This window comes from Rattus norvegicus, chromosome 4 (assembly GCF_021556685.1).
Source record: "Rattus norvegicus strain SHRSP/BbbUtx chromosome 4, alternate assembly SHRSP_T2T, whole genome shotgun sequence".
NCBI classification, from domain to species: Eukaryota; Metazoa; Chordata; class Mammalia; order Rodentia; family Muridae; genus Rattus; species Rattus norvegicus.
The window spans coordinates 10,961,144-10,972,751 of NC_141537.1; the positions used below are offsets into that span (position 1 = coordinate 10,961,144).

The 11,608-nt window shown below is 47.9% G+C and overlaps 1 protein-coding gene across 17 annotated transcripts in view; it reads left to right on the forward strand.

The window, feature by feature from the left end:
* Nucleotides 1-11,366, forward strand: part of Prkag2 (protein kinase AMP-activated non-catalytic subunit gamma 2) — a 241,050-nt gene extending 229,684 nt beyond the window's left edge. For 12 of the 17 annotated variants that reach the window (XM_087658379.1, XM_087658381.1, XM_087658374.1 and 9 more), the window contains 6 exons: nucleotides 817-943; nucleotides 3,093-3,258; nucleotides 3,459-3,496; nucleotides 5,077-5,223; nucleotides 8,294-8,387; nucleotides 10,206-11,356. In XM_087658379.1, the coding sequence (XP_087514505.1) occupies nucleotides 817-943; nucleotides 3,093-3,258; nucleotides 3,459-3,496; nucleotides 5,077-5,223; nucleotides 8,294-8,387; nucleotides 10,206-10,237 (604 nt within the window). In that variant the 3' untranslated portion in view covers nucleotides 10,238-11,356. 17 annotated transcript variants of the gene reach the window in all.
* Nucleotides 11,367-11,608: the final 242 nt, after the last annotated feature.

Consider the following 11,608-nt stretch of genomic DNA (forward strand, 5'->3'; position numbering starts at 1 on the left):
AGTAGAGTAATGGGTGGAACAACTAATGTGGATCCAAGTGACTGGCCATGAGGTTGGTCATCCAGGTCAGTTTTGAACACCCAGCTTGCCTGTGGCAACATTAGTAGAGGGGTCCTGTTAGAGTTATTGATCCTCAGGACTTCGCTCTTGACCCCAACGTTCAGTGGCTGGACTCTGGGAAGAGCAGTGAAACACGTCCCCAGTGATTGCAGTCCAGACCAGAGGTAGCCTTGAGGGAGCTGGAAGGGCGAAGCGAGACCCAGGCACAGCCTGGGGGTAGAGCAGGCGCTGGGCACAGCCTCTGGCTCTCGGCACAAGATGGACAGAGTAGGAGGCAGTCTAAGCCCAAGAGCTCTAGAGAGAGAAGACACTTGGTTTTGTTACCTCATTTCCAAACGGATGGAGAAGGTATACCCAACAGGCCCCTTGGCAGTGGTGGCAGAAGGCAAAAAGGACACAGAAGGACAATTCCCCGGGGTGGGCTGGCAGGGCAGGCGGGCACCCTGGGAGTGTGGCATCCGGCCTCAGTGCTGAGGTCACTGCTGGTCTTCCTGAAGGCTTACAGCTCACCTTCAAACAAATCCCCGGATGCATTGTTAAACACCCCCCGGACTGGAGATGTTTCCCCTTGAGTCTGGGATGAGCCAGCAGATGAGTGACGAGCTCCCATGTAAAACTTTGCTGTGACTGTTTTAAACTAATGAACCTCTTGTTGTGGTAATGTAAAAGCAGTGAGAGTACTGTAGCTGGGGTGGTCCGAAGGTTTTCTGATTTTCCTTGAAAGCCTCCTAATGACTCTAATGGCTTTTCCCGCAGCCTCTTCGATGCTGTATACTCGTTGATCAAAAATAAAATCCACAGATTGCCAGTTATTGACCCTATCAGTGGGAATGCACTTTATATACTTACCCACAAAAGAATCCTCAAGTTCCTCCAGCTTTTTGTAAGTAGTCCCTAAAGATGTAGTTGCGTTGACTGTCACTTACGTCAAGTAAATGGGCTCCCGTTGCTCGAAGTAGAAGAAACCGTTAGTTCCAAGGTCTCCGTTTCACAACACTTCCATTTCCCAACTCACTACTGTGTGCACTGTGTGTCCTCCACGCTGACGCCAGCTCAAATGCTTTTGGTCCTAAATCTTTTAGTCCTAGTATTAAAATAGTAAAACCAGGGAATGCCCCCCATAGGCGGGCATTGTGTCCGTCTTGTGCAGGGGGAGCCTGAGCAGTTTGTACATCAGTCTCACTGAGGCCTATGGCATCCATGGAGGGAGCCAGGATTTAGGGCAAAAGTTGCTTGTGGTATGTTTGCTGAGGTCATGGTTTTAGAAACATGAGCAGAAAAAAAAGGACCATCCATGGGGTCACCTCATTCTCAACTGCAATGGCCAGAGACTGCCAAGGCAGAACAGACGTGAGTAAGGGTTACACCATGGTAGAGCAGGAATGTGCTGGGAGGGTCTCATCCACATCCCTCCCCTGTGTAAACATGGAGTCATCGCCAGGAGGAGCAGCGAGGTGTGGACCATTCAGAAAGGCTGTCTGAAGTGATCTTACTAAAGGAAATAAACTTTTGAAAGCTGCTTCCAAGGGGCTTTTCCAGGCTCCTGTCTGCAGCTTCCCATCAGGGACTAAGGGAGCATACAAGTCTACAGAAGGGCCCGAGTTGATCTTTCGGATGCAGCCTTGCAGGGCCAGGGTTTTACAGAGGTGTCCAGGGATCAGTGATGGAGACGTGTTGTGTGGTCCATCTGGTCACATAGCTTACTGACTAACTTGGGAGAAGAATCATTTGCTGAAATGGCGTTTGTGGCATTTCCTGAGCAGTTGAAGAAGAGCAAGCAGGGGGTGCTGTCCGTCAGCCAGTGATGGGGAGTGTGGAAACCTTCCTTGTTGTGATAGCATAGGAACCCAGGGTTGGGGCGGAGGGGCAGGTGCTCAATGCTCAGCCACTGGAGCCCGTGTGTGACGCTGGCCGCTGGCAGACACTATGTTGGGAGCCTTGCACGAGGTGTCCTTACGCAGCCCTGTCTGGTTGGTGCTGTTACAGCTATTCATGACGTCACCCATCTAGTCTGAAGAGAAGAAGGGAGTTACCTTAGTTCGGACAAATATGGTAGATAGAGCCTTGTAGCCAGACTATTCAGCCAAGGGTTCTCAGATTAAAAAACTACATATTTCAAATAAAGCAACACCAGGGCCTAGTTTTTACTGGTTATCAGGATCATTCTGGGGAAGGGTAGTGATACCCTCCCAGGCATGCAGAAGGTAGGCAGTGAGGCGGGAATTCTGTGCTGAGATGGACTAGGTGACCTAATAGGTCTTTCTCTCTCTCTCTTTTTTTTTCTCTAAATTTCTAGGAGTCTCATGATTTGAATGTTGATGAACTCTTTGACTTGAACATTTTGTTTCTTCTAATTGTTCATCTTTTCCTGATAATTATAAGGTACACCAGGAAGATGGCGTCAACTCTGCCCTTTATAAAAGGTGGATCTTTGAAACCATAGACCTTACTCTGTTGTAGTCCAGCCTGATCCTAGACTTTCTTCCAGTTTATCCTTCCTCCTCTGAAATAGAAAAGGAAAGCTAATTGTAAAGGCTCTTTCTATCTTGTTCAGCTGGCTTATTCTTTGCTGTTAATAGTGAGAAACTGGATTCATCTGGGGAGCGTGCGGTCAGTGGAGGTGGGAACAGCAACAGCTTAGTTGCAGCCAGTCAGGCCCAGGATGTGCAAACACACAGAGCTCAGTGTCCCTTCAGATCCCAGGGCTGAATATAGATGGCCTAAGAATGCAGGGTTCCATCGGTGCTGCTCTCGGGCCTTAATTTCCCAGACAGACCTGCCGATCTCATCTTCTTCCTACTGTTTTGGTGTGAAGAGAAGGGAAACCATGAATATGTAGAATTGGTTTTTTTGTACAAAGATAACATGTGGAGCCGTTAGCTGGTTTGAGAGAAACAGTTCTGATGGATAACTCTAATAGGAAAGACTTGCCTTTAATTTGTTGCACATAGCTTTTCATTCAGATCTGGATGTGTGTACACTGAAAGGGTCTGCTAGGGTTCTAGAACATTCTCATGTCTCTCCTTGCTCAGATGTCTGACATGCCAAAGCCCGCCTTCATGAAGCAGAACCTGGATGAGCTCGGAATAGGAACATATCACAATATTGCCTTCATTCACCCGAATACCCCCATCATCAAAGCCTTGAACATCTTTGTGGAGAGACGGATATCTGCGCTGCCTGTGGTGGATGAGTCAGGTCTGTGAGGCCATCCCTGCTCCTGGGCCGGGATGAGTGGGAAGTGGGCAGACAGCAGAGAAACGCATGCCAGGCTCCAGCTCCCGTAGTTAGCCGGCAGGAAGACGAGAATGTGCCCCGTAGTTATCAATCAGGACTTTTTTTTTTTTAATGAGTTACCGTTCCTAAAATGTTCTTCTAACATATGTTTTCATTTTTAGGAAAAGTTGTAGATATTTACTCCAAGTTTGATGTAATTGTAAGTACTTTTTCATGTTTTTTAAGCCTGTCGTTCAGCATGCATTTTAAAACAAATGAAAACTAAAAGTGCACTAAGTCGTTTATTCCATGATGTAATAATTCCTGACTTCTCGAGTGAAAGTCTCCTCCCGAGGGGGGTATTTCAGAGAGCCATTGCTTTACCAATGAGCTGTGTGTTAAGTGTGTGCTGACCTTTTGCTGACCTTGGCCATTTGATGGGAACTCATTGCCTCTGTCCCTACAGCCCACGAGCCTTACCTGGCCGTGTTTCTTTTGGGGGTGCTCAATGCTCACACGAGCTGGGTAGCTGTCAGTGCAACTCCCATTCAGGTTGGGAGACACTGTTCTAAGGAAACAGCCACGAAACAGATCTAGGGCCTAGTTTCCTGGGGTTCTTCAAGCAAAGCACGTCTGTGACGCTGGCCAAGTCTTTCCCACCCATCTTTAATGTAATTTTTGAGTTTCACACTGTGTCTAAGAAAGGGAAACAGGTTTGACAGCTGAACCAGACACACATTTTGCTACAGTTTTGACCCTGCCACTAATTATGGTTTTGCAGCTGTCTTTTGATTCAACCAAAAATCATCTCATTAAACCAGAAATCTTTTCATTAGAACCTTGGATGAACGGCCCCACTAAATTCGGTGGGAGTCATGGGAGACTCTGGCTTTCTGGGCTTCTTGAGTCTCTTCTTGATCTTGACGGGCCCCACACTTCCCTAAGAACCCACTGGGAGACACTGATGCAGACCCCTCCCTCCGAGGCGTCTCACTGTTGGCCGGTGTTGGTCCGTGTCTCAAGAGATGCTGCTCATGTGGGGTGTAGCCTTGGTGGACATGAGTGGGGGAGCCTGGCAGAGAGCACTGTCAGTAGGCATGCCACACACATAAATAAGGGAAATCTCTGTAAGGGAACCACACAGCGTCTGTCTCCCAAGCCTGTTGTTCCAGCTCTGAAGGAGCCTAAGACATGCCCGGGTTGCAGAGTAAGTTCAGGACCAGCCTGGAAAACTTAGGAAAACACGACTTAGAATTTAGAAAGGGAGCGGGGAGAGGCCTAGGGGTAGCTCAGTGGTAGAGCACCTGCTTAGTTTGCATAAGGTGCTAGATTGAACCCCCACTTTAACAACACAACAACAAATGAACATTTCCACAGACAAGGCACGCCTAGGAGTGTGACTGAGTTCAGCGGGAACCGTGCTGGTGGTGTGACACTAGCTGAGAAGAGAGCTCCTGTGCCAGATCCCATGTCAGTGTCTTTAAGAATCAACCTGCTCGGGGTTGGGGATTTAGCTCAGTGGTACAGCACTTGCCTAGGAAGCGCAAGGCCCTGGATTCAGTCCCCAGCTCTGAAAAAAAGAACCAAAAAAAAAAAAAAAAAAAAAAAAAGAATCAACCTGCTCAGGGGCTGGGGATTTAGCTCAGTGGTAGGAAGCGCAAGGCTCTGGAGCGCAAGGCTCTGGGTTCAGTCCCCAGCTCCGGGAAAAAAAAAAAAAAAAAGAACAAAAAAAAAAATCAACCTGCTAGTTCATCCAAGTGGAAATGAAAGATGTATTTTTTTTTCTTATGACTCTTACAGAATCTTGCTGCTGAGAAAACGTACAATAACCTAGACATCACGGTGACCCAGGCCCTGCAGCACCGCTCACAGTATTTTGAGGGTGTGGTCAAGTGCAGTAAGCTGGAAACACTGGAGACCATTGTGGACAGAATAGTGAGAGCCGAGGTGAGGGACCGCAGCCCGCCACACATCTTCCCTCGTGTCTGCTGGGCACACACACAGCAAGTAGTGGGTAGACTCCTTGGGAGGCTGAGACCCAGCCCTGGGAGGCAGGCCACAGGTGTCTGTAGAGGGGGTTCACGGCGTTCTAAGCCCCAGAACAGTGCTCAGTACACTCCGATGGGAAGGCCTGCTGAGTTGAGTGAATTTGATGCATTTTTGTGAGTGGAAAATATTGGCAAGATACTTTCATAGAATGAAAACAAAACGAACACTTGAGAAAACAAAAGTTGCCCAGGAGCTTTTAGTCAGTACATCTTGTCAGAATATCTGTGAATTTAAAGAAAAAAAATATATAAGGTTATTTTAACAAAGTGAATGGTAACAAGGTAAAGCGAAACTCTGTGTGTGTGTGTGTGTGTGTGTGTGTGTGTGTGTGCGCGCGCGCGCGCGCTTGCATACGCACACATGCACTCTCGAGGGTTTGCCCATGTGTCCATGTAGGTCGTTTCTCTCTCTCCCCCTTTATGTGGGCTCCAGGGTTTGAACACCTGTCTTCGGGTTTGTTTGATGAGCCCTGAACTCCCTGCACTTCAGGGCTTGTGGGATGTTCAAGTGTACCTGCACAGGGTTCCCAGGAAGGAGGAGAGGGCCACAGTAGTGCCTACCGCACACCTTCCCATCCCACAGCATTCCTTCCTTCTCAGGCAGGGCTGGGAGTGGCCTCCTGTGTGCCCTTATCCCTCCTCCAGCCCTCCCGTCAAGTGTCACTCTCAAGGACTGAAGGATGCAGTTTCATTCCCTCCAGAACATTCCCTACTATGTAAAATGAGCCCCCAATAACAAGGCTGTCTTGGCTTTACAAATATAAACATGCAAACTAAGAGGCAAAGTGCCTGACGACTTTTGAGACCACTAAGAAGCGTCCATAAACTTCCACAGTGAAAGCTGTACACGTCAAGTCCTGTGCTGCCTTGAGAGCCATTGCTGTTACAATTCCCCTGAGCCTCGTGCAGTCAGTCCAGCCTCTGTCCTATTGAGCCCAGCGTCTGCCCTAGAGACTCCAGCTGCCTTCCTGTAGAGCCGGGCTCCATCCTACAGGGTCTGACCTCCACGTGGCGTCCGAGTTCATTGTCTCGGTGTTTCCTCTCCCCGGCTGTTTCCATTGCTCTTTAGCACAGCATTTTAATGGAGAATCTTTCCTTTTTTTTTTTTTTTTTTTTTTTGGTTCTTTTTTTCGGAGCTGGGGACCGAACCCAGGGCCTTGCGCTTCCTAGGTAAGCGCTCTACCACTGAGCTAAATCCCCAGCCCCGAATCTTTCCTTTTTAAAAACTGTTTTGCATCCATCTTGTTTTCTAGAAGGTTCTCACATATTTATGAATGCATCCTAGTGTCTCATGAATGTCCTTAGGATCATACACCCTCCATAGGTCATAAGCAGCAGGAAAGGTATCCTTCCCTTTGATGACAGTGGACATTATGTGGTGAATGGAATCCACTGTGAGAGCTACAGATGGGAAAAGGCCAGATACTGAGGCCAGTAGGATTCTGGGAGTTGCTGCTCATGTGTTTGCATAGAGAAGGGACCACATGGACACAGTAGAACTAACAGGAATCTTGCTGCATATGGCGTTCGCGCCAAGGGCAGGAAACTGGAGAATGCCTGCACTCTTGCAATTCTGTGGTTTGAAAGAAGCCATTGGAATGTAAATAAGTCGTTCTCTCAAGTTACACACCTCTTAACTAAAATTGCTTCACTAGATGACTCTTCCCAGGGCCACCGGGAGCCAGCTTCCCAGAGCACCTAGTGTTTAACCCTAAAGCCAGTTATGACATCAAACCATCGCACGCTATTCCACACTGTGAGCTCTCCCTTCCAGACAAGAGCACCAGAGGTGACCGTACTTGCCTCGCTCTGCCACAGCGTATCCTGAAAATTAACACTGATATATACCTGGATGTCACAAAAAAGCCTCAGCAGGAGAGGAGAAGAGCAGAGAGCCCCCCATTATTTTCCACAGCCCTCCAGACTTCTTTGCCATCTAAACCAGCTGCCTACTGGCTACAAGAGACTGAGACGGAATATTAAAAATTGTGGCCGTAGTGGAGTGAGGGAATAGCTCTGTTGATAATTCCCAAATTCCATCTACAGTAAAAACCAAGAGCACATGTGAGGCCTGCCAGCCTCCAGTGTAGCTGAGTGGGTGACCTCCAGTCTTAGAGAAGAATTCTTGGCCTCCATGCCCACCACATGCGTCCATGCGTGCACAGAGCGGGGGGGGGGGGTTATTAATTTGGAGTCTGTGTCATTTCTTTATAGATATTTTGAAGTTTGAAAGCTCAGCAGGCAGAACTGGCTGGTTTCACTTGCTGTGGTCAAGCTCTGGCTGTTACATTTTCTAGATCTTTCTGCAGACTGCCCATTGCGCAGCCCCGTAGTTGTATCTATCTTATGGTCACATGAGTGCCATTTTTTCCCAACATGCATTTCAAAATCTTTTAATTTAAAGTTTTCACGTGTGGGCTAGGAGGATGGCTGGGTGGATAACTTGCCTGCTGTCCAAGCCTAAGGGCCTGAGTTTAGATCCCAGCACCCACCTAAGACAGGGCAGCAGTTGGGTCCTGTAACCCCAGCCCTGGTGGGCAGAGGTTGGTGGCCCCTAGACTCACTGGCCAGCCAGTCTAGAGAAGTGGCAAGCTTTGGGTTCAGTGGGAGATTTCTGTTCAGTGGGGCTGGAGACATGGTTCAGAAGCTACCAAAACTGACTGCTCTTCCAATGAACACAAGTTGGATTCCCAGCACCCACATGGCTGCTCAAAACCATCTGTAACTCCAGTGCCTCTTCTGGCCTCCACAGGCACTGCATGCATGTAGTATACAGACATGTATGCAGGCAAAATACTCATACACAGAAAATATAAATAAAATAAATGAGCAATTAAAACAACCCTCTTGCCTCTGTGTACTGTACATGGGCAAATGTACCCCCTACACACACACACACACACACACACACACACACACACACACGCACACAGAGTAAACTTACACTTAGACTTTTTTTTTCTTTGCAGGTCCATCGGTTGGTGGTAGTGAATGAAGCAGATAGTATTGTGGGTATTATCTCCCTGTCAGACATCCTGCAAGCCCTGATCCTCACACCAGCAGGTAAAAAATGGAGATTTCAGGCCAGCATAATAGCATATGTGCTTGATCCTAGGACTTGGGGAGCAGAGACAGGTACATCTCTGTGAGCTACAGTTCAGCCAGGGTACATAAAGGAAACCTGTCTTAAAAGATAGAGAGATGGGGTTGGGGATTTAGCTCAGTGGTAGAGCGCTTGCCTAGCAAGCGCAAGGCGCAAGGCCCTGGGTTCAGTCCCCAGCTCTGAAAAAAAGGAAAAAAAAAAAAAGATAGAGAGGTGGCTGGGTGGGTAAGATGGATGGATGGATGGATGGATAGATAGATACATAGATAGATACATAGATACATACATATACAGATACATAGGTACATAGATACATAAATGGATACATACGTAGGTACGTACGTACATACATACATACATACATACGTACATACATACATACATACATACGTACATATATACATACATAGATTTCCAGGACAAGCCCTGAGGTGCTGAAGTCTTCCCCCACCACCACCACCCACGCTGTGTGCACGTTGCTCTGCAGACCTTTCTGACTTTCCTTCTCACTTTGAAGTTCTGATGGTCTGCTTCGGTGAGCAGGGGTAGAGAGCCCGTGGGAGCGGGCTGAGTGTCAGTAAGAGGTGGTTTGATGGGTCTTAGAACTCTGTCACACCCTCCTTTACATTCTCTTTGCATCCCTTCCCCCACCTCTCCATCGGCATCACAGAAACCAGCTCCTTTTTCCACAGGGTCACAGACCCAAGACAGAGGTGACAACAGGTGCTGAACTCCAGTAGCTAATCATTAAATTATGTGCACACTGTGGTGGCGGTACATCTCTTTAGTTCAGTGAGCAGTCTCCCTGAGACTGGCTGTTGTAATTAGCCTCATCCTTACATTGGCTCACCGTAAGAGTCCCCAGCCACTGCCACAGTCCTGCCTCAGATGCAGAATCCACAGAGCCAACCCATGAAAGGTACCTTCACAGGGACCCTGGCAGCAGCATGCAGAAATTATGAGAGAAGAGTCCAATGGTGGTGGCACACGCCTTTAATCCTAGCACTCAGGAGGCAGAGGCAGGCAGATCTCTGTGAGTTCACAAGACCAGCCTGGTTTTTAGAGTAGATTGTAGGACAGCCCTTTGCTCTAGTGTGTTATTAATGTCTGACACAGTGTGCCCTCAGAAGGTAGAGGCCAGGCTGAGCTACATAGCAAGATCCTGCCTCAGAAAACAAAGGCCAGGGCCTGGAGAGATGGCTCAGAAGGTAAGAGCACTGGCTGCTCTTCCAGAGGTCTCAGGTTTGATTCCCAGCACCCACTTGGTGGCTCACAACTTCCTGCAACTCTGGTCCCAGAGAATCGACGCCCTCTCTGGCACCCCTGGGCATTGCACCTACCTGGTGCAGAGATGCGTGTAGGCAAAGCATCCATTCACACGAATTTGTTTTTAAAAAGGGTTCATTCAGATGAAAGCTAGAGAGGTGCCTTGGGTAGTATGGTAGCTTGCCTGCCGTCTCCTGTGGAGACCCAGCGGGTACTCTTAGCTGCTATACACAGTCGTCTTCAGACATGTTGTAATACTTTGTTTAAAAAAAGAAAGGAATAGTCTTATAAGTATGGCAGCTGAAAGAACTCTGCCTGTTTTTACTACGTTAGCAGTAGAATTGACACCTAGAATGGGAAGATGTGCTATCGAAGCCAAAGTGGTGATGGGAGGGGGCGGGGCTCTTGTGACCACTTATTCCTCCTACCTCTCTCTGGGTGGGATCGGCCGGTGCACAGAACCCTACCATGGACATAAGCTCTGAGACTTCCACTTTCCGTCTCCCTGGCAGGTGCCAAACAGAAGGAGACAGAGACCGAATGACCACCGCAAGTGTAGACGCCCTCACAGGAGAACTTGAACAAAGTCTCGGGGTCACGTTTTGCCTCATGAACACTGGCTGCAATAGAAAGAGAATAAAATGGCTAAGAATGTATATCAGAGTTTAGCGATGGGTATTTTTCCAGTGATTTGTAAGTATAGGAAAAGATTGTATGTGCTTGAAGATTCAGGCTTGCGTTCAAAGACTGTCCTCAGACCCGTGTGAAGGGTTTCCAATGCTGTATGTCATTAAAGTGCACTGTATCCTGAAATAGTACTACTTTTCATTTCAAAGAAGTCATTGGGATGGAGCAGGTGACAGAGAGTGAGTGAACGGCACGTCCAGATCACGGTGCCTTATGTCCAAACGCAGTATGTCACCGCCGCTGCCGCACGCCCCTAAGTGCTGCTGAAGAGACGCCCGGCCCAAGTGTGAGCATCTTCAAACCTTTACCCAGCTTCCTCCTCTGCACCCAGTGGGTTGAAAAGTTTTCATTTGAGCAGAGGCAACCGAAAACGCCACGTGCTGCTTCTGAGTGCTACGTGTCCTGTTCTGGCTGCCGCGTCGGCGAGGCTGGCTTGGCAACCTCGCTTTATTTATTTTTTTCTCTCATGCAGGTTTTCTACACATCTTTTGGTGAGTGGACTTCACCATACCTACGAATAAAACCTTGATCGTTCTCCTAAGTGGAAAATCTCTCGAGATTTTAGTTTGGATCTGGAAAGGCTATGCCTTCCAAAACAAGCTCCTGGGGCTGGAGAGATGGCTCAGCCATTAAAGGCCAGGCTCACACCAAACAGCCACTGTTGGGTCTTTTAAACGTTCATGGAAACAGGCCGAGGTCGCAGGGATGAAGTACCAGAAGACGTCTGTGTTGTTTTTTTTTTTTTTTATTGTGTGTTGAAATGTAAACTCATGATGTTTGTGTGACCGCTGACAAGACGCTTGTAACTTTTATTGTGACACATAAAGCAGTAAGGGAAACTGTCCCCTCGTGTCAGTGCTCTGAAAATGTTGACACTATATCTGTGTGTGTATATATGAGCAGAGTTTGGGGGTTTGTTTGGGGGGTTTGTTTTGTTTTCCAGATCGAAAATTAAAATAAATCCTATCTACCAGTTTGCTAAAGTTTTTATGCATATGAGTCACTGTAGCTGTCTTCAGACACACCAGAGGAGGGCATCAGATCCCATTACAGATGATTGCGAGCCACCATGTGGTTGCTGGGAACTGAACTCAGGACCTCTGAAAGTCAGTGCTCTTAACCGCTGAGCCATCTCTCCAGCCCAAAAAATAAGTATTTTATAAAGAGATCTGTCACATGGACTAGGGGCAGCAGCACAGAGCTGACAATGCAGACCTTCCCAGTTCAG